The sequence below is a fragment of the Galeopterus variegatus genome, unplaced genomic scaffold, assembly GCF_000696425.1.
Source record: "Galeopterus variegatus unplaced genomic scaffold, G_variegatus-3.0.2 Scaffold3636, whole genome shotgun sequence".
NCBI lineage: Eukaryota > Metazoa > Chordata > Mammalia > Dermoptera > Cynocephalidae > Galeopterus > Galeopterus variegatus.
Genome location: NW_007729747.1, coordinates 156,846 through 180,041, shown reverse-complemented (window position 1 = coordinate 180,041; position 23,196 = coordinate 156,846). Strand labels below are relative to the sequence as shown.

Genomic DNA, 23,196 nt, shown 5'->3' with positions numbered 1-23,196 from the left:
TTTTTTTTTTTTTTTTTTTTTTTTTTTTTGTCTTTTTCCGTGTCCGACAACGGGATCGCAACCCTCGGTGTTGCTCCCGCGCCTCGCTCAGCCAGTGAGCGGGAACCGGTCTGTATGTGGGATCTGAACCCTCGGGCGGAAGCGCCACAGCGCTTCCCAAGCAGTGCACTATATCAGTGCGCCACCGGGCCGGCCCCAGAAATTCCATTTTACAGTTTTGTGGGTATCAGTTCATGTAACTAAAGCTGGAAGAAAATGCTGACACCTTTTATGACATTTCTTACCTGTATTTCCATTGTTTCCATTTACTCAAATATATATCATCAGGAATTTTGTGGTAAAGCTTCATGTGTGCAAATTTTGTAATAATACTAGCTAACATTTTTTGTTGTGTGCCAGGCACTGCTAGGGACTATACATGTATTAACTCATTTAATCTTTGCTATGCCCCCATATATTAAGTGCTGTTTTTAAGTACATTTATATAGATGAGGAGACCGAGGCACAGAAAAGTTAAGTAATATGTTCAAGGATACGCAGTAGTGACCGATCCAGGATCAAAGTCAGGCAATCTGGTTCCTGAGACCTAAACCACTATGTTATACTACATTAATCATAGTAGAAATAGAGGTCTTGCATGTGTTGAAAGAAAACTGCCAGAATATTTCATTCCCTGAGACTTATTTAAAAATTTCTTAAGAAAAAAAAGGCACCATCCTAAAAACTTTTTTGGTCCCATAAAGCTAACTTTGTAAAGTTTATCCCTGGAATATATAGTGTTGCCTTTCAGAATGACTGCTCTGTGGAAATCATAAATATTCCTCCATACCTCCTTAAAAAAAAAAATTATGTTTTAAATTGTCTCATTGGAGAATGCATTTTTGTTTCGAAACTGAAGTGGACTTTTATGTATTTTGGATTTGCCAATTTTACTAATTTTCTTGGTAATGAGAAAGAGACTCCCCAGGTCATACACTCTGTATGAGTAGATCTTATATTTCTGAGTGAGTGAATATTACTTTCCCTTATGCAGACATAATGTTAATAGAGAACCTTATTCTTTTATAAAAATGTTGTATATTCATAACGTTTTAATGTGTCTTTTTCACCTCAGTGGTCTTGATTTCTGTTTCATTTCTGAGGTTGGTATTTAGCCTTATACAATTAAGTCTGTCAGAAAAGCATTATTTAGCTGGTGGATTTGTTTACATATCCTTGGTTAGTTTAGCTATCTTAGGAACAGTTGTTTTCATGGAAGCATTTGAGGGTGTCAGTAGTAGTACCCTCAGGTACTCAAATATATACTGTGCTCTCTGTGTGTCAGGCATATGTGGAGAAACTGAGGTGCAGAGGGTGAGGTGAAGAATATTGCCGTAGGTCATTTATCTAGGAGTGACAAAACTCCAGGGTCTATGCACTTAACCTCTATACTGTTCTGCCTTTTGTGATTACGTTTTTTGTAATGTAATACATTACATTTTTTTTTGTAACTTAATATGTTACATTGTAATGTAATACATTATTTGTATATTCTGTTGTAAGGTAAGATTGATGACTGTAGTGCCAGTCCTTAAAGAGCTTGTATAGGCTAACAAGAGTAATGTTAATATATGTGGCTATGAATCATGTGTATTTCAACAAATGCTCCAGGGTTTCATAATAAAAATTTCTGGAAATTACAGTGTATTTTAGTTTACTCAAGGCTCTGAAAAGTCATGCAGTGAAGAAACCTTTAACTCTTGTTTAAATCATTATTTCCAACCTTATTTAACCACAGAGCCCCCTTTTCTCACATAACAGTTATTAACATCACTGGGAGTACTAATGCTGTATAGAAAGTTTCTGTAGAGTAAATGCTTAGGTCTAGAAACAGATGCTATTTAAAGTAATTTTAATGCTTCCAGTTTCTTTGGTGCCCTTATTTGGTGCACGTTTCTATTCATTTGTGATAGGTAATATTGTGCATGTTTTTAAAAGTGAGACATTTCTCTTTTTTGTGTGGGAGAAATTAATGCTTGTCAATAGTTAAGTTCAGATGATTTTTAGCATTATGCTTGATTAGAAAAGTGTCCACTTTAGGATTAATGAAGTATCTCAGGAGAGGAAATTAATTTGTGAGCAAATTTATTTACCTTTGTATTTCTTTTGTTTTCTTAGGTCTCATCATGGTTTTGGCTGGAGCTTCTGAATTTGATCCTCAGTATAATAAAGATGCCACAAGCAGACCAACGGATAATATTCTAATACCGCAGGTTAGGTCAGATTCCCAGATTCCTTGATGAGCAGTTAAGTGTTAAAGTTGAATGCTTTTTTTGAGTTTATGTTTTTGAGTAATTATTTTATTTACTCTAGTTAATCAGAGAAATTGGCAGCATTAATTTAAAGAAGAATGAGCCTCCACTTACCTGCCCATATAGCCTGAAGGCCAGAGTTCTTTTACTGTCTCATCTTGCTAGAATGAAAATTCCTGAGACCCTTGAAGAAGGTATTTGTGATTCTGATATCTACAGGGTTTTAATGGGACCAAAACAGCAGATTTAATTAGACCTCATGGTGCAGAGTTTTTGTCGCTGTTCTTTTTTGCTCAATCAAATAATTAATTGCTCAAAGACCTTTTTAAAAGAAATCTGTATGCTACATTATTACTTCACGGATAGTTCGAAGGTCTAAGTCAGATGTTTTGGCAAATGTTAAAATTTAGTATTTCAGGGTGAGAGAGTGCTCTGTATGACAAACGTTTAGTTAATTGCAAATTATGCAAAAGTTCCTAATGACTGTTTTTTAAAGGACTTAAGCTTTTGGGGGGAGAAAAATGGACTTCACAGCAGATATCTTAACTACCAAACCCCCACTCCCATCGTCTACCACCCCTCTGCAACAGTGCTTACCAGTAGTGTCTGTTTTATCTTGAAGCCATCTATTCTGCCTAAAAGAAAAGCAATGGATTGGGACAACAGTGTTTCCACGGATGTCATTAATTTCAATGTCATCTCTTCTTCACCTGAGTTACTTCAATTGAAGTTTGAAAAGAAGGTTATTATCCTTAGGAAATAGATGTTCTTTCTGAATAAACTCTTACCATCTCCTTCCCACACACCTCCTTTAAGCCAATGATGCAATTAAATGCTTCTGAAAACAAGGCTACTTGATGCTCAGTAATTGGATTTGTGCTTATGATTGAATGAAGGAGCACTGTTTAGCCATTGACATTAGAGTTGCTTTGAAATATTAAGTTAACCAGTAATTCTTTTGCTAATATTCTGTACAGATATATAACCATCTCCATTTTTACCAGTAAGAAGCAGGGAACAAATTTTTTTAGGTTGAGTACCAAACATGGTGGATGGTCTTAGTAGTTAAATATGATACGCCGTATAAAAGAGTCTGTCTCTGTCTCTCTGTCACTCTTATTGTCCTCCTTTTCCTCCTCTTTCTCTCATCTCTTTACCCGTATTTAGTTGACAATTACTCTCTTAGTCTTTGTATTTGTCCATAATTATACCTGTAGAAACTTAAGTGCACAAGAAGAAAAATTTTAAAGTTCCTAAATAAAGCAAGATTAAAATTTAAGATTAAGACTGTTTCTCACACACACACATACACACACACACACACACACACACACACACACATGCATAAAAGAGGGAGTTGATTTATTAAGCCTAATACCATAATATGAAAAATTTGCCTTTGAAGCATCTAATCTAAGCTGGATTTTTTTGACTGAGTTTTGACATAGTGATGCTGAGGAGAAACTCTTCCGTTTAGCTTATAAAATTGTGAGATCATGTGAAATATTTGTCAGACAACTTAAATTTAATATTAGTCTTGGACTACAGGTGATAAAGATGCTTTAACTATAAATTAGAATGATTTGTTTCAGGTTTTTGATTGTTTTGCAGATCAGCAATTTATGTTGAAAAAATGCCCTGCCCTGCTTCAAGAAATGGTTAATGTAATCTGCCAACTAATAATAATGGCCCGGAGCCGTGAAGGTGAGGAGGAAATGTAATTAATTTTGTTGTACTTTTTCTTGCAAGCATATGAAGATTACACTTCGTAGCTTTAAGATTTATAGATACTTACTGTAATTTTGTCTGCCAGTTCAATCAGCTTTCTCAATTCTGCTCATGATTTTTTTCATTTCTTTCCTGTATTTTCTATTACATAAGTCTTTATCACAACTCACTGTGTTCTTGAATTTAATTTTTTTCATTGTTTTATTGTTAGCTTTTCAAAGATTTAAAATTTTCTTTATTAATATTTTTGGAGATGGTTTATTCTGCATTTTAACAGTGAGTTTGAAATAATTTTTTAACTGATGCAATTATGATTCACCTGACATGTAATGTGTTTTCTTGACATGTCAGTATGTTTGCAATATTGGTAATGTTTGATAATTTACTTGTTATTGGAGGTGCTGCAAGACATGGAAAAAGACAAAAAAAAAAAAAAAAAAAGAATTGAGGCATTAGGGATGTTAGTGTGAATTTTGTTTTTGTGATGAATTGTATACTCCTGAATATGTAAAAAGTCCAGCCCTGTTGTTTCCTTTTTTCCTATTCTTTCTAAGAAAGGGAGTTTCGTGCTCCAACTTTGGCATCCTTAGAAAACTGCATGAAGCTTTCCCAGATGGCTGTTCAAGGCCTTCAGCAGTTCAAGTCTCCCCTTTTGCAGCTCCCTCACATTGAAGAGGACAATCTTAGAAGGGTTTCTAATCATAAAAAGGTAATTATTTGCTACTTTAAACTCAGTTTTCAGCAGCTTGTCATGTCACTTAACATGAATAAAAAGTTTTCTAGAAATGGTTACTATGAATTTCTCAGATTTAGAATGTCTTAAACATTCTAAAACTCTCAAGTGGTTCGGTTGACATTTTCCTAATTAGGCAGCTGTTTTATAATATTCTACTACTGTAAGTAATTTTGCTACCTTCTTGGGAGTCAGTGCATTTTAGCAGTTAACACTTTTTTCTCTATGTTACCAAAAATGAATGTACCAAGTAATTATGTACTGTGTACTTTCCAGTCATTTTATTCTTGGCTTAAAAGTTGGGCAATGGTTTATTGGTTGAACAAGAAAAAAGCATTAAAAAAATAAAATCAAATAAAGACAATTCTTATTTAGAAAATGTAATTATAGTAAAGACATGTTAATAAATCTTGAGGTATAGCAAAAATATGTATAAATGAAAAACTTGAGGAAATATAAGAAACTGAATGAAATTGTAATTCTTGTAGGAGATTTTAAACATTATTTTGTAAACAACTGAAGTGAGCAGAAGATAGATGTTGGATTTCATACTGTATTAAGGTAGAATTAATAAATGTATATTAGAAATTTGAGTTCTCTGTCCTTTTAAGCAATTGTGTTACCCTTATAAATTTGATCATAAGTTGTTATAATTAAAAACCACAGGATCTAAAAGCAAGAATTTTACATGCCTTATAATCTGATTCCCTGTCTGTGAAAGTAAAAATTAAATAATAGCATCAAACACCTGGAAATTAACACTCTCCTAATAACCATTTAGCCAAGGTGGATATCACTGCAGTAATGGCTATATTTAGAAAACAACAAAAACGAGAACATTGCATAGTAAACCTTGAGTGGGCTGCTGTACTTGGAGGTTTATTTCAGGTTTATTATTAAAGATTTTTATTCAATTGAAAGTACGCTGAGGACACCAATTGACATTAGTTCTTACTTGGGTCAAGATTCTGTATGAATGTTATTATATTCTTTTCCTTTAATTGTATTTTTTCTAATTTTAAAAAATAAGTCTATTAAACTTTATAATTAAAAAAATTCTTAATTTAAATTTTCATGAAGAAAAAGCAATGAAATGTTATATAGCTTTATTTTCTTTTTTGAAATGCATATAATCATAACATTTTTCTAAAAGTTGCTGGATTTTGTTTTAGTCAACATGCTAATAATAATTTTCTGTTTATGAAAAGTTTTATGAGTTAGGGTGTTTTTTTTTTTTTTTTTAATTCAGTACAAAATTAAAACTATCCAGGATTTGGTGAGTTTAAAAGAATCAGATCGACATAGTCTATTGCACTTCCTTGAAGATGAAAAATATGAAGAGGTTATGGCTGTCCTTGGAAGTTTTCCATATGTAACGATGGATATAAAATCACAGGGTAAGTGGAAAATTTCTCTGTCGAACATTGCTTCCGTTTTGATACATTGGTTCTTAATTATTTGACTCATGATTCCCAAAACACTATATTTAGTGATATAATTTGTAATTAGACTTTGTAGAACAGTAGTTTACCTGTCAGATTTACTATGATGAAAATTATGTATACTTGATAGTTTTGAAGACACTGATAGAGTCCTACTTTTATTATCCTCATAATAGGATTAAGTCTTGAAGAGACTTTATTCTGTAGTTCAGCTTTCAGTAATTTTTTTTAACTTTTCAAAGAATTAAAGAGATTTTTTAGGAGTAGTGAAAGATTTCCTTATAAGAAGTAAGGTAAGAATATTGTCTCACTGGGAAACAGTAACGTGCTTCCACTCTGTAACGTTTTGTATGGGCAGTTTATTATTTTATATTTTTACAGTGCTGTCTAAATAGGTAATGTGAGTGGTATAGTTAATGAAGGAAGAGTATAAGAATTATAGAAGCAGGAAAAGGGGTATCTATACGATGTCTGCTGGAGGTGGTGGATCCTCCTTCTCCACATTACCAGAGTAGGCTGTGTAGAATCTCCTGCAGGCTTTTCCTTCACTTTAAAGCATCAGACAGCAGGTAGACATTTATATAGCTATTATTTCACATACAATCAGTGAAATTAGTGCCCATACAATTTTGCAAAATGAAAAATACAGATGAATATGTGGCCCAGATTTGATTTTTTGATACAGAGACTTTTAGGGGGAAGAAAGGTTGTCAACTTTATTGATGTCCAGCTTCTGCACTCGCAGCCAGTAATGGAGATAGCAGTTATAGGCTATTGGAGGCCATTCTTTTCCAGCTGGTGGTGTGGTAATAGTGGTTAGAACAGCATGCGCTCATCTAAATCCGTGTAAAATAAACATGACAAACTTAGAAAAAAACTATATGCAAAAATATATAGTGAGGTCTTTTACAGATAAAATCTGTAGAAAAAAATGAATTAATGTCCACATGAATAGAAGGTATGTTTGATGAGTTACACTAATTGTATTTTTAAGTTTTATTTATTTTATTAATTATTATTATTTTTTTTGGTGGCTGACTGTTATTTTTTTTGGTGGCTGACTTTGGGGATTTGAACTCTTGACCTTGCTGTTATCAACACCGTGCTCTAGCCAACTCAGCTAACCGGCTAGCTCCAACTTTCCTATTTTTATTAGTAGATTTTTGGGGGGATGTGTGTGGCAAATGTGGTTTTAGAAAATTAGATAATTGCGAAGTGTTTATTGTATTTAGTACCATTTATTTCAAAGTATTTTTAAAAGTGCTTTTTAAAGTAAAGAGAATATATTGAAGTTCTTACCTTTGAGAAAATGTCTCTTTAATGTGGTTTAAAATACCGGTGTTCATTATCTTGTTATGACATGCATTCATCATACAGGTATAATCTTGTGAATATAAGCTTTGCACAATTCAGTAGAGTGACAGAATCCTATTTTTATATTACTGTGAGAAAGAGCTGTTATTGTAGTCCTCACATTGTACCATGTTTTCAAAGATGTGGGTTTGAAGCAATGCTCATACAGCTTTTGTGTGACTTTGGGCATTTTGCTTTATTTCTGAACCTCAGTTTTTTTGTTTTGTTTTGTTTTGGGTGGCTGGCTGGTGTGGGGATCCAAACCCCTGACCTTGGTGTTACTCATTTTCTTTTTTAAAGTGGAAATAACAACAACACCTTTCAGGGCCATTTTAAGGATTAAATGAATCAGTTGTTGAAGGCATCTACTGGAAAGTCTTAAACAGTGTAGTCAATATATTATTTTTTGGCGAGTTTAAATATCATATGCTTGAAATACTGAGGTCTGAAATTGATTTAAGTAGGTTACGTTTTGCTATTTGCATTGACACAGAGCTTGATTTTTATTTTTTTTGCTCTGTTTTTTTCCTTATGTCTTACAGTATTGGATGATGAAGATAGTAACAACATCACAGTAGGATCCCTAGTTACAGTGTTGGTTAAATTGACAAGACAAACTATGGCAGTAAGTAGTCTATTTGTATTTTTATGGTTTGAGAGTTATGAGTCAAGGTTTTTATATTTATTTTTCTCATTTTAAGTAGTACGTTCTCAAAAGTTAAAACTGCTGTGACAGGATCTAGTTTTGCAAGTTCTGTTAGCTGTTTTGAAATTTTGTATTAATTTTCATGAGATATAGATTTCACATACACCAAGAAAACTTGGAAAATAGATTATTTCTTCACATTATGGTTTGTTAATTCTCTGTAAAACATAATAATAGAGTAATGTGGATATAGTTCTCAAACTGCAAAGTATTATCACAGATGTTAATTCCTTCACGTTATGGTTTGTTAATTCTCTGTAAAACATTATAATAATAGAGTAATGTGGATATAGTTCTCAAACTGCAAAGTATTATCACAGATGTTAATTATTGATCGTTGAGAATTTCATCACCTACTCCTTTTAATCCTTTAGATAATTTACTCCCTTTTATTTTTTTAAATTTAAAAATTACAATGAAGACTTTTTTTTTTCTGATAATGTGAAAAATTCTTGCTATCTGGAAAAAAAACTCAAGCAATGCATAAAGGTATAGGAAGAAGTTAAAATCACCTAAAATCCCACTGCTTTCAGGTGATTAATTTTGAAGCTCAGTCCTTTATATATCCTAATGCATTGTATACCTGTGGAGTTAAATGTCGTTTTTATCATAGATCCCTCCTCTCACTCATCTCCCTGAAGAAAATCCCTTGTCAGCCCCAGATGACAAGAATTTTAGTCTTGTGTGTATCCTTTCATATCTTCCTCTGTGTTCATATTTATTATCTGGACCTTTACAGTGCATTCCAAAAAGCTCGTGGAAAAATAGAATTAAAAGATAATTGAATCTTTCTATGAACTTTTAAAAGTACCCTCGTACATGTATACTGGTACTTTTGTCATTCTTTTTCATTAAATCTTATCATATTATAAATATTTCCTACATCTTGTTTTTCTCAGTTTCTACGACATATTTATATTAGCCTCCAAGTCAGCTAGTATAGTTGTAATTCATTTTTTGTTGTTTGCTGGTTTGTTTTTGGCAACTGACCTGTCAGAACCCTTGACCTTGGTATTGTAACAACTAACCAACTGAGCTAACTGGCCAGCCTCACTGTTTTTAATAGACTGTGATATTTCAACCCAGTTTATTCAACTAGTGGTAGATTTTAGCCTATTCTGCTCTGAGGTTTCTGAGGATCTATAGGAAATATATGTCGCATTTAAACCCCATGTCTAAAATCACTGGTAGGAAAAGGTTGTTTTGTAATAGGAAATATCAAAACAAAGATGTTGGTTTTATGGTAGCAAGTGGTAAGGAAGTATTTGTGTCATGGACTCTAGACGAGATGCTTCTTGGAAGAAGAGGAAAATTGGGTTTAGATTCAAAGTTATACTACCCCCATTGTTGGTTTTATGGTAGCAAGTGGTAAGGAAGTATTTGTGTCATGGACTCTACACGAGATGCTTCTTGGAAGAAGAGGAAAATTGGGTTTAGATTCAAAGTTATACTACCCCCATGCTTCAGAATTCTCAGCCTGAAAAATGAGCAAAAAATTAGTCTTGTGCTGTTGACATTTCTAGAGTAATTGGTAGAAGAAAAAGCAAAACCACCACGGGGTAGGGAAAAGAATAGAGTATTTGTACTCCCATTCTCGTATGAACTGTACCTCAGAGTAATCAAGTATTAGAACCCAGCTGATAAATGAAGTGAGAAAGTGATGCTACAATTAGATTAAGGAATGGCAACCTTTTTCTGTAAAGGTCCAGATAGTAGATATTTTAGGTTTTACAGGCCATACAGTCTTTGTAGCAACTACTGAACTCATCAGTGGGCATAGTTGTGTTCTATAAAACTTTATGTAAAAAGCAGGTGGTGGGCCATAGTTTGCTGACCCCTGAATTAGACTTTCTGTTGTATAGAGCGTGATAATGATGATTGTTTTTACATGCTAGCTCTAATAATTCCAGGGAATTTATTAAACACAGCCCATGTCATTTGTTGTTATCTTCTAGTACAGATTCTTACTGGGTTCTTACTGGGATTTAAATCCTAAACATATCTTCCATATTGACTCTAAATGGATTATATGGTTGGTGGCTATGACTTCAGGATATGTGGATTTTTTTGGTGATCCACTTCTTAGTCACAGATCCAATGAGTAACATCACTGACAATAATGAATAAATTAATACTGGTTTCCTGAAGATTTTAATGTTAGAAAATAATATGACATATTCAAATTTTCATAACATTAAAATATTAATATTTGATTACTATTAGAATAAAAGTTGAAATTTTAAACTATGAAATATTTTTTACTTTATAGTGAATTTACATATCTTAAGTCATTGGATTTGTAAAATTTAAGTAGACTGTATTTTTCAAAATATATTCAAGACACGTGAGATACTTCAGAAGGTAACTACCTGCAAAATGCATGTATTCTTGAGCTAATATTTGCTGAAAGTCTCCTTTCTCTCTCTCAATTGTAGCTGGCTAAAAAAAACTTACTGGTAATACATTTTGGAAGATTGCTTTGTTTATCTGAAATATAAATATAGGTTCACAGATTTTATATTTTTGTTCTTGCTACTCCTAGGAAGTATTTGAAAAGGAACAGTCTATCTGTGCTGCAGAGGAACAGCCAGCAGAAGATGGGGTAAAAACTTGAGTTTTCTTAACCTATCTTGCCTGGTGAAAAAAATGTTTAATTTATTTCTGTGGTTGACTTATATAGCTATGGGAGAATAATTCGGCTTATGAAAACATTCCTTTTAGCCGTTTTTACGTAAAAATTTGCTATGACTTCCAAATGAACCTATTGCTGTAATTTACTGAGCATGATGTGTGTTGTGATTTACAGCAGAGTGATACTAACAAGAACAGGATGAAAGGTGGATGGCAACAGAAGAGTAAAGGACCCAAGAAGACGGCTAAATCAAAAAAAAAGAAACCTTTAAAAAAAAAACCTACACCTGTGCCATTATCACAGTCAAAACAACAGAAACAGAAGCAGGCAAATGGAGTTGTTGGGAGTGTAAGTTTATTATCATCATTGTTATAAATATTGAGGTGTACATTAAAATGTCCAAGTCTTATATATGCACAGCCCTTTAAGTTTTACACCTGTAGGTACCCATGATACCCAGATATGATAAAAAGCCTTACTAGTGCCCTAGAAGGCTCCCTTGTGCTCCTTCTCAATCAGTGACCCCTCCATCCTCCTTTTGACTCCTTATCCCCCATTGTTCTGACTGTAATCACCATGGATTAGTTTTGCCTGTTCGTAAACTTCATGTAAGTGGAATTATTTTATGTCTGGTGGCTTTTGTTCAACATTATATCCATGACATTCATGTACATTATTTGTAGCAGTAGTCCATCCTCTGTGTGTGTGTGTAGTATATCATTGAGTGAATATACCACAATTTCTATATCTGTTCTTTGGTTCTTGGACATTTGGGTTGTTTGTAGCTTTTATCTAATATAAATAAAGGTGCTGTATTTATTTTTGTACATGGCATTTTGTGGACATTCATTTTCCAGCCTAGCAGTGGAATTGCTGGGTCACAAAATAGGTGTATGTTTAACTCATCAAAAGAGTCTTTTTTCCAAAGTTGTATCATTTTATGCTCCTACCAGCAAAGTATGAGAGTACAGTTCTTCATTCTCACCAATATTTAGTTTTACCAGTCTTTTATTTTAGCCATTTGGTAGATCTATAGTAGTATCTCTTTGTGTGGTTTTTATTTGTATGTACCTGATAACTAATGATGTCAAGTACCTTTTCATATGCTTACTGTCCATTGTTTATTCTCTTTTTCTGTTGGGTTGTTTGTCTTCTTACTGATTTGTAGGGGGCCTTTATATATTATGAATACGAGTCCTTACTTTTTTACTGTCTTAATGGTAGCTTTTGATGTTTTTTAATTTTAATGAAGTCCATTTCATCAGTCTTTTCCTTTGTGGTTGGTGCTTTTGTGTCCTGTTTAAGATATCTCTGCCTACCCCAGGGACATGGAAGTATTTTTCTGTTTTTTTTTTCTAGAAATGTTACTTTACTTGTATTTAGCTCCAAGATCTATCTCGAATTAATTTTCATGAATGGTGCAAGGTAGGGGATATCTAGAAATGTTACTTTACTTGTTGTATTTAGCTCCAAGATCTATCTCGAATTAATTTTCATGAATGGTGCAAGGTAGGGGATATGGACCACTCATTTCAGTACCATTTATTGAAAAGATCACCCTTTTTTCACTGAATTGTAAATGGTAATTTATCGTAAAACAGGTGACTGTACTGTATATCATGTGTAGGTCTGTTTACGGACTCCCTAGTCCATTCCATTGATTATTGTCTATTGTTGTGCCAATATCGTACTGTGTTGTTAAAACTTTATGTTAAGTCTTGAAATATGGTAGTGTAAGTCCTCCAATTTTTATTTTACTAATTTAGAATTGTCTTAACTATTTTAGGTCCTTTGCAATTCCAGCTAAATTTTTAGAATAAGCTTGACAATTTTCACCAAAAAAAGCTGCTCGAATTTAGATTGGTATTGCATTGAACCTATGGTTTCATATGGGGAGAATTGACTTGCTAGCAAGTCTTTTTATTCATGATCATGGTTTACCTATATTAATTTGGACCTTCCTTGATTTTTCTCGGCAAAGTTTTGTAATTTTAAGTGGCAGAGGTATGGCACATGTTTCATGAGATTTACTGTTACGTATTTGATTTCTGGTGTTATTGAAAATGACATTTAAAAATATAATTTTTTAATGTTTGTTGCTGGTATGTACATAGTTGCTTTCTAAATATTGACACTGTATCAAGGAATGTTAATGAATTGATAATAATTATAGACATTTGTAGATATTTAAATAAAGATTTTTCAGCACATGCAATAATGCCACATGTGAATAAAAAGTTTTTTTTTTTTCTTTTTACTCTTCGTGCCCTTTCTTTTATCCTTCCTCACTGTCTTACTGTGCTGGCTAGAATTTCCAGTGTAATATTGATTAGAAGTCATGATGGTGGAAACTCTTCTCTTCTTTTTGATCTTAGGAAGAAAGCAAACAATATTTCACCACTATGATGTTAGCTGTAGGGTTTTTGTAGATATTCTTTATCAGGCTCAGGAAGTGTTCCCTTCTATTCCCAGTTTGCTGAGAATTTTTATCATGAGCTGATCATGAATTTTATTAAATGCTGTTTCTGTATCTGTTCAGGTAATCATTTTATTTTTCTTCTTTCATAATGTGGTGAATTATATTGATGGACTTAAAAATTTGAAACCATTCTTGAATTCCTAGAACAAATCTCATTTGGTCATAACATAATATCCTTTTTTATATTTATCTGGATTTGATAATATTTTACTTAGATTCCTGTATCTATTTTTATGATAGAATATTGGTTTGTCATTCTCCTGTCTTGTAATATTCTTGTCAGATTTTGTATCAGGTTTATCCTGGTCTCATTAACCAAGTTAGGAAGTGTTTTCTCTTTCTTTTTCCTGAAAGACTTTGTTTCTTGGGTAAGCTTGGGATTCTTTCTTATGTGGAAGAATCCTCTAGAGAAGCCATCTGGTCCCGGAGTTTTTAAAAGGGGTTTAGTTGTGGAGTCTGTCACTTTAACATATGTTCTGTATTTTTTCTTATAGTGGTTTTACTAGTGCATTGTGTTTTTCAGGGTATTTGTCCAATTCCTCTAAGTTATTACATTTATTGGCATAAAGTTATTCATAATATCCTTTTAATATCTATTGGATTTAGTTATGTCTCTTTTTTTCCTAATATTGATAATTTTTATTTTCTTGGACTTTCTTGCCTAGAGGTTTAATTTTATTAATCTTTTCAAACAACCAACTTTTGGTTTTGAGTGATCTCTTTTGTAAATCTGATTTCTCTTTTCTTGATTTACTATTATTTACTTTCTTCACATTTAATTTGCTGTTCTTTTGCTTACTTCTTGAAATGGACTAGTAAATATTTTGTCTGGGATATTGGCTTTCCTTACTCCATCATACCCTGTCAGTTATAGAAAATGATCCTAAAACTCCCAAAGCAGTACTTTTCTATAAGCTGTCCATTTTCCCTCCTCAAATAAAACATATTGTATAATTGATGCTTTTGAAAGCTGAGCCACCTTAGTCATTGTGGTAGTGTATTTTGCAAGTAGAAATAAAATATTTTTGTTTTACAAATTATGAAGAACAAATAAAATAACTAGCAAAACACAAATAAGCCAAATGTGAGTCTTCAGTCTGACTCCCACATCTTTATAAATAAGAGTGTTTATCATTTTCTGAAATTCTGTATGAATAGTGAGATTGTAATCTTGAGCCAGTTTAGTTATTCTGACAATAAGTTAGCTTCAGGGACTCAATGATATATATTCATTGGGATATTCAGAACTTTTGTGCTTGCTTTTTCCTTTTAGGAAGCTGCAATAAAGGAAGATGAAGAAGAAATTTCTGACAAAGGCAGTGATTCTGAAGAAGAAGAAACCAATAGAGATTCCCAAAGTGAAAAAGATGATGGTAGTGACAGAGAATCTGATAGGGAGCAAGACGAAAAACAAAACAAAGATGATGAAGCAGTAAGACTAATAGGTTTAAATAATTGGAATTATGCCTTTGATGATTGTTTTGGGTTTTGTTGTTTGCTTGCCTTAAACCCATATATTTTATAATTTCATTATTTTGTAAGAATATTTTTGAGGAATGGTGGTCAGGGTTATAAAGAAAAATTGTTTCTAACAAAGACTGGAAACCCTAATTTTCTTAAATCTTAAATTGCTACGTAGAGTAGGAGCTGGGTCTGTGGTAAAGTCAGTTTGGTCTCTGGAAATACAAGTAAGGAAAGGTGGGCTGTGAAACAGGTAGCAGTTACTTGGAAGGCTCTCTCACAGGCTCTAGGTAATGTTTAAAGAAACATTACTGTGTACCCTGCTGTCAAGAGGCTGATTAGGGAAAAGCTAATGTTTATAGAATGCCACCTTGTTTCATAGGATCTGTAAGATGTTAAGAACAGGGGGAGTCTTTAAGTAATTTATTAAGATGATAAGGATATAGAGATTAAAGAAAAAATAATCCCATGGAATTAAGATGCACGTGATTTATGGGAGGACCATAGAGAAGAATGTGTTTGGTGGACAAATAATGGTCCTTAGAGGCTCACTGCAAATGAACTGTAAGCTGATCAGCTGTTCCTTTATGTTTGTTGTTGTTATTTTTTGACTGGGCCGTTGATCTAAAGGTAACCTTTGTGGTTTGGGAGAGAAAAGGGGATCCCAGCCTTAGCCTCTGAGGCAAAAGGAGAGGCCAAAGAGGAAGAGATAAGAGGGCAAAGGTTAAAAGTATAAGGAAATAATGCACTTGTCCTTCAGAATGGTGGAAAACAAATAAGGATGACTGTTTTTAGCTATTGCTGGGCCTTGACTGTTTTTGTACTTTGAGAATTAAATTGATTGCCAGGAAATTAAAATCTGTCACGGAAGTTATTTCCCTAGCCTCACTTTGAAAAAGGGTTGACATATTCCTTTTTGAGTATATGAGGGTTAATAGAGGTGACTCTTAGGGTTTTCACAGACTAGTTTCTTCATATGACCAAAAATACATTCATTCAATCAGCAAGAAAGTATTCATTATCAGTCACATTTCAAGCACTGTCTTAGATGATAGGAGTACAAAGCTAAATGTGAAACAGTATTTGCCTTTAATATGTAGTATAGTGGGGCAAGCAGATTTATAAATAAACATCACAGTACCTGTGAGATTCTGTACATTTTGTGCAAAGTGCAGTGGTGGCACAAAGGAGAGAGTGGTTGACTCAGTCCAGAGCTAGAGGGAAATTTGTGGCAATCTTTACTCAGGAGTTCATACTTTAGGCTCTCCCTGGTAATAATGGGTAGGCAGAGAAAGTGTAATAAAAAATCCAAACAGGGTTTAAGAGGAAGGAAATAGTTTGGTGAGTTCAGAGATAGGTAGTTTGAAATGACCAAAATAAAAAGCATAAGGAGGAAAGTAGTGACAGGAGACTGGAGACATAGGCCAGAGTCAGATTACAAATGGCTGTGCAGGTCATGCTAAAGGAGTTTAGATGTGATTTATAAAAAGAGGCATCGTAACTTTGAGCAGGGAGATGATCAGATTTGTGGTACTGAACTTTTCTAACCCTAAGTAGTTAATTAGCATTGCTGGACACTCCTCAAAGTGATCAGAAATGTACGAGATTTCAAATATTTTAACTTTTTCTTTACTAGGAATGGCAAGAATTACAACAAAGTATACAGCGAAAGGAGAGAGCTCTGTTGGAAACCAAATCAAAGATAACACATCCTGTGTATAGTCTTTACTTTCCTGAGGTGAGTTATACACAGCTTAGTGTTTTCCATATTCTATTCACTTTGTTCTCAGATATTTCTAGGGTGACTTTTATCCCTCTGTGCTGTTTACTAGCTGAAATATGCTCAATGTGGTCTATTCTTGATAGGCCACATTTTCAAAAGATATATTACAGTACGAATTACATCTTGTGGATGTGTTGTTTAAAAGGGGGATTGTTAACTTTTTAAGTATTTCTGTGTTTCGATCTTTTCTGTGCTCAGATTACTGAGCATTGTGTTTAATGGTAATTTCTCTTTAGCAGTTCAGACAAATGCACATTTCGCCTTTGACTGCTTGACTAATTGTGAATTTCTCACCCCTGCCAAGTTTTAAATAGGATGAAAAAATTCTTAGATTTTTCCTGCGAAGGTCATATACTGGCCACCTGGAGCCACTAACTTGCTTTGGCCCCAGTAATTGCCCCAGTCTTTGGGAATGGGTGAGCTCATGGCTGTGGAAACAGCTGTGTTCTTGGCCTTAAAGTTCAGCAAGAGCTGAGCATGACGGAGCCCCAAGCTCAGGACAGATCATTATATGATATCTGCCCCCTCGTCCTTCTTTACTTTGTGGTTGTGACCTGCTCAGCTTTTGATTTCCTTGTTAGCTGATGTTGTTTGTCTTTGAAATCACTTTGGGATGTGGAGTAGAGATGAAGAACTGGTTCCCCCCAGTTTAGGGAATCTGTTCCACAGACTGCCTCACAACTTTGCCACAGAACCTCGTGCTCACCACTCATGTTTGGCAAGTGGTTTCATGTGTAAATCTGCTTTCTGCTCGAGAACGTCATTCCAGAGTTGCTAGGGACTGCTTAAGGCAAATTCCTAAGTAATTTGACTCTCCTAGTAATAAATGAGTGGCTTTGCACAGATTGTTGTTGTTTCTTAGAAGTTTTTGTCCAGGGTTTCATCTTAATGCGTACACCGATCTTCTGACAGGTCCTGTCTGTCTGTTAGGGGCATTTTGCCTATTGCAGAGGTAATCTGCCAATACCAAGTATCCTGAAATCAAGTGAATAAACTCCACTTACTGTTTGGTTTAAAAAGTGCCATGGGATGCTGTAAGCTGCATTATTTGTATGCATGTCAGTTTCATCTTAGACCATGCTTAGTTAATAAGCGAAACATTCATTTACTTTCTTAGAATGTTGCAGTCCTTTGTAGCATAAGATATTTAAAGAGAAGTATTTTTTTTTAGTTGAACTTAGTGTAGCATTGTTAGAAAGATATAATAAACCAAATTTTAATCTTATCTGGTTAAAAAATAGAAAGTACAGCAATTTTGGTTTAAAAACACAAACTTTTTTTAACATAAAGTTATTTTTAGCCATAACAAAGTTGTTTTTGTAGCCATTTTTGATTGTTGAGAGTTTACAATAGTCTAGTGCTGTTTTGATTAAATGAATATTTAGAACATCCTAGATTTTATTTTATTTTTACCTCTAAAACACTTTCCTTTAAACCATTTTGGAAAGATCTTCCCTACCCAATTCTTGAACAGGTTACACTAAGCAGATGACTAAACAGTTACTGATGTATGCTGTAATACAGTGATGGTTGCTAAATACACTGAGGTTTGGTGCTTCAAGACTTCTTAGCCTTCTAAATTTTTTTGAAAATAGTTTTCTGTCTCTTGTTCTGTCATTTCTCCCTGTTGTCATTGTACCCAGTGCTTTTTCTGTTCCTAATCTTTTTGGAGTTCAACTAGAAATGCCAAACTTACTAAACTCACGTGTAGTGAAAGGTGTAAATAGGCTCTTAGAATTTGAGATGTTCTTGTGCTTATAAGGGTGTAATGTATTTTAATGTGTTGATTTTTTTATTTGGCCGCCCAAGTCCTTTCCACTCCTTCTTTGTGGCTTTTGCTTATTACTAGGTAAGGTTCCTAAGATTATATGTAACATGATATTGTAATAGTTTATATTGTTTTCATTTTAGAATCTCTTCTCATTTAAGGTAAATCAGGGGTTTTTAATATGGAGGTCCATCATTAGGCTTTAAGAAGGCATTGAAAACCCCCAAATTGCATACACATTCTTTTGGGGAGCGGATCTACAAATGGCTTAGAACAATTTATTCATTAAGTAATTATTGAACACCTGTTTTGTATCAGGCCCTTGGTCAGTGCTGTGGATATAGCAATGAACAAAACAAGGATAGTATCTCTAAAATAAAACAGGCCCAAACTGTGTTTTTCTAGTTTTTTCTGATTGTTTATACTTTATTTTTTTTTCTTTCCAGGAAAAACAAGAATGGTGGTGGTGGATATAGCAATGAACAAAACAAGGATAGTATCTCTAAAATAAAACAGGCCCAAACTGTGTTTTTCTAGTTTTTTTCTGATTGTTTATACTTTATTTTTTTTTCTTTCCAGGAAAAACAAGAATGGTGGTGGCTTTATATAGCAGATAGGAAGGAACAGACCTTAATATCTATGCCATATCATGTGTGTACACTGAAAGATATAGAAGAGGTAATTATCCTGCAACATTATTTCAGTTTTTAACAATGTATAGCATCTCATCATTGTGCTGCTTCACAAAAATCTTATTTAAGAAGCAGTTTATCATATTGGTCTTTCTCTTTTTATGACATTTTATAACTGTTTTCTGATGTTTTTGGTGGTGAGCACATTGGAAATTTATAAAGAATTGCTAAACGGTAGGCAGTTTGGTCAGTCTTAAGAACTTGTTCTCAATGTATCCTTGGGGCTTTTCACGATTACTATCTAAGAACATATGCCTTTTCTCCTCCTCTACAGAATTTAATGATATTTTATAAAAATTTATGATTTTTGTCCTTGTTGAATTAGTGCTATTTATTATACCTTTTGTCTTTAAAAAAAAGTCTTAAGAATTGGTGATTTAGATTTTTAGAATGGAACTTTTGTCCACTATTAAATGACATGACTAAAGTAGCATTGTGATGGATATATTTTACCCTGGGAACTGCCTTCTGTTTTCTTGTTTTTCTTCTAGATTTTTTAATGTGTTACCTTTTCTAGGAAGAAGGTTCTGTCTACCGGGACTTGGTGGACAAAAGTGAGGCTTTTGAATTTCAAGATAGTTTTATGATTTTTAGTATGAAATTTTTTTAACTTATATGATCAAGTGGTAAATGTATGAAATAGTTCAGTGATAAATCCATAGAGATAGAATTGATAAGTCAGGGGCTCTGTACATTTCTAATTTCAATAGATGTTGCTAGATATTTATTTCTACATAGGAAGAATGAATGCCTAAGTATGCCTATTGCTCCTGAGCATATCAGACATTTTGAATGTCATTGCTTATCAAGAAGGTGAAAAATTGCATCTCAGTGTTATTTTTTCTTCTGATCTTTTATCCTAGTAAGTTTAAAACCGGTAGAAAAGTTGCAAGCACAGCATCATGAGACCTCCATAGACTCTTCATTTACATTTACCAGTTGTTTACATTTTGCTGTATTTGTTTTATCTTTATCTCACTGTATGTATACACACACAAAACATACACATTGTGTGTGTATTTTTTTCCCTCTGAACATTTGAGATGCTTGCACATATCATGATATTGCACTCCTAAGTACATAACGTATATCACTTAAGAACAAGGTCCTTCTCCGTATGCTATAACTTTATAGGGCTTCAGCAAATGGGTCCTGTTTTCTTAAGAAAAGCACATAAATTTTTACCACAGATTCTATTGGAATGTTTATTAATGTTTGCAACTAATTTATTCTGTTTATCATCTTAGAGCATACACTTTCTGTAAGTATCATTTGAAGCACATTCCCATTGGTATTTACCATTTCACTTGAGCTTTTTATAAAAGACGTTCTGTTATATTAGAGAGATCATGCTAAAGTACTCTATATGCTATAACTTTATAGGGCTTCAGCAAATGGGTCCTGTTTTCTTAAGGAAAGCACATAAATTTTTACCACAGATTCTATTGGAATGTTTATTAATGTTTGAAACTAATTTATTCTGTTTATCATCTTAGAGCATACACTTTCTGTAAGTATCATTTGAAGCACATTCCCATTGGTATTTACCACTTCACTTGAGCTTTTTATAAAAGACGTTCTGTTATATTAGAGAGATCATGCTAAAGTACTCTTGCACTGTAAATAGTAAAGGGAGCCTCTCTTTTCAGTGATCATTCCATATTTCTTTCATTGGCTGTAGAATGTTACATTACAGGTCTGGAGGCCACAAAGTATGTCTTAGAAAGTCACACTTGAGTTTTTCTTCCTTCAGTGGAAGGCTTCTATTAAGATGTCACTCAGTGTTCTTGCTCAAGAATTATAATTATTCATCTTCTGTGCCACAGAAATACATTCATAAATAGTATAACTTCTATAAAATCAAAATATCAAACTGTATTAGAAATTTAACTACATTTATATGTTAATAGATTTACTTGTTTTACTTCTGGGATGGTGTCTGTTCTAAATGAATGATAAATTTAGGTTTCCATCCATAAAAATTCATTTCTTTATAATTGCAGTGGTCAAAGAAAACCTTCTCTTTACCAGATGTTTCTTCTATTATTCCTTCCAAAATTTCCTTTATAGTTGGAAGTTCATGAGGCTAAGCCTGTGCCAGAAAATCACCCACAGTGGGACACAGCAATAGAGGGGGATGAAGACCAGGAGGACAGTGAGGGCTTTGAAGACAGCTTTGAGGAAGAAGAGGAGGAAGAGGAAGACGACGACTAAGCAGTACCATGAATGGACTGCAGTGTTGGGAACGTTTGCTGTTTTGGAATGTGTAATAAACCAGGAACAGTACAGAACTGATGATGGGAGAGGCGTTAGTTTCTTTACTAGAAATGGGTGCATATTAACTAGGCAGTGGTGGTGCCTTGGTACAATCTGAAAAATACTTCAGGCTTATTAACGCCTTTCAAGTAAGGGATGGTGCATTTATTTCATCTGCAAGTGATAATAAATCCTTTGTTATTATAACTGTTCAGAAGTGTGGGCTATGTATTATCTGATCAATTTATGGTCCCATAAAAGTAAAGGTACATGAAAAACAGTCTATAAGTGAGCAGTTTTCTTTGTTCAGCTTTAGTTTTAGTAAATATTAAAGTATGATACACACCACAAATGTTTTAAGTAACATCTGCTCAAGTTTTTAATGTTGCAGTAAGCTCTATTATTCATTTATTGACATTTTGCAGTGATATAAGATTATTTATAACATCTCCATTCAAAGCTTTAAACCTTTTATTTTTACCTTTATTGGTCATAATTTGGCATTCTCTCACATTCCACATAAGTTAGAGGGCTACGTTTTGGGATTTTCCTTTTCTTAATTGCCCAGACTTTTCAAACAGATTATAAAAATGGCTTTTAATGACTTAAAACAATTTTAAGCCTTTATTTTATCAGACCAATGCAGGATAATTCTTTTGATAAACTATAGGTCTAAAAGGGATCGTGGGACCATACGTTGTCTGATGTTGATGGCTTATGTAATTAAACCTTTTTAAAAAGGTTCACTGTAAAAGCTGAACTATATCTTAGCTTTTAATCTGCCTGACTCTATCAGAATCCTTTTAAGGGAAATATAACATGCAGAGGAGGCATTTTTTGTATTCATTTTGGACTTCTGTTAATAAAATAGAAGTTTGACTTGTTTTACGTTTGTAATGGTGTGTGTCTTTTTACTCCCAGAGAAAGGACATTAATAGGGTAATCCATTATTTTATTTTTCAACTAAAAATTTAATATTGTACATTACTGCTGAAGTGACTGCTATTTCTGTACACTATTGAAAAACCTATGAGTGAGAGGGGTTTCTCCTCATAGTACAACTGGAAGGATAGTGCTTATAAAGAGTAGAAATGTGTACATGATGAATCATTGAGGAAAGGTGTATATTTTTATTACTAGATAAGGAAGAAGCGTAAGTCTGTAATATTATAAGACTGATTGTAATAATCCTCTTCTATCAAAATCTCCATAGGCCAAAGTACTGTTGGAATACTATTTGTAACCTTGTTTACTTTACAAAAAAGGTTGCCACTTTCCATGCAGAATTACCACTGGTATTTTGTTACTGCAGTAGTTGGAAATAAAATTTGAAAGTTACCAAAAACATGAATGGTTTTTTGGCTTTAAATTTAGGATTTAATATTTCCTATCAAATGGTCAAAGCATTGTTTTCATTGGAACTTGATCACCAGTTTAGTGAGATCTTTCCTTGACAGGCAGGGGTGGTGCCACTGAGGGTTTGTTTTGTTTCATGTTACATTTGAGAGGGTAGGTTTAATTTTAAAATCAGGCCTTGCTGTGAAGCTCCAGTGTTGGTTGAGGCAGCTGCTGGTCACCTAAGTGTGGTGGCAGGGAGTGATCTGGCTTGTATCACGTAAAAGAAGAGGTGAGAGAAAACACTTGTGTGGCATAAAGTCAAGGAAACTGAGCAAACAAAACAACAATGTGTAATACGCGCATTTCCTAGTTTTCTTGAAAGGTATTTTAAAAGACAAGTATTTATTTTTTAGTGGTTATTTTGCCTTAAAAAGGCTTTACAAAAACCAACTGGCTTCTTTCTGGTTTTGAGACTCTGAAGAGGATGATTTCACAATCTAATAACTCACCACAGTGCTTAAAAAAAAAATCATC

General features: G+C 33.6%; 1 protein-coding gene across 1 annotated transcript in view; it reads left to right on the top strand.

Annotated features, from left to right (window-relative positions):
* The window catches only part of SEC63 (SEC63 homolog (S. cerevisiae)), a gene marked incomplete at its 5' end in the record, with an annotated part of 41,260 nt that extends 18,589 nt beyond the window's left edge, over positions 1 to 22,671 (top strand). Inside the window, 13 exon segments of the mRNA XM_008585600.1 lie at positions 2,158 to 2,252; positions 2,353 to 2,485; positions 3,903 to 3,995; positions 4,574 to 4,728; positions 6,002 to 6,149; positions 8,090 to 8,172; positions 10,796 to 10,855; positions 11,060 to 11,233; positions 14,638 to 14,796; positions 16,462 to 16,563; positions 18,823 to 18,839; positions 19,586 to 19,622; positions 21,034 to 22,671. Coding sequence (XP_008583822.1) covers positions 2,158 to 2,252; positions 2,353 to 2,485; positions 3,903 to 3,995; positions 4,574 to 4,728; positions 6,002 to 6,149; positions 8,090 to 8,172; positions 10,796 to 10,855; positions 11,060 to 11,233; positions 14,638 to 14,796; positions 16,462 to 16,563; positions 18,823 to 18,839; positions 19,586 to 19,622; positions 21,034 to 21,282 — 1,505 coding nt within the window.
* Positions 22,672 to 23,196: the final 525 nt, after the last annotated feature.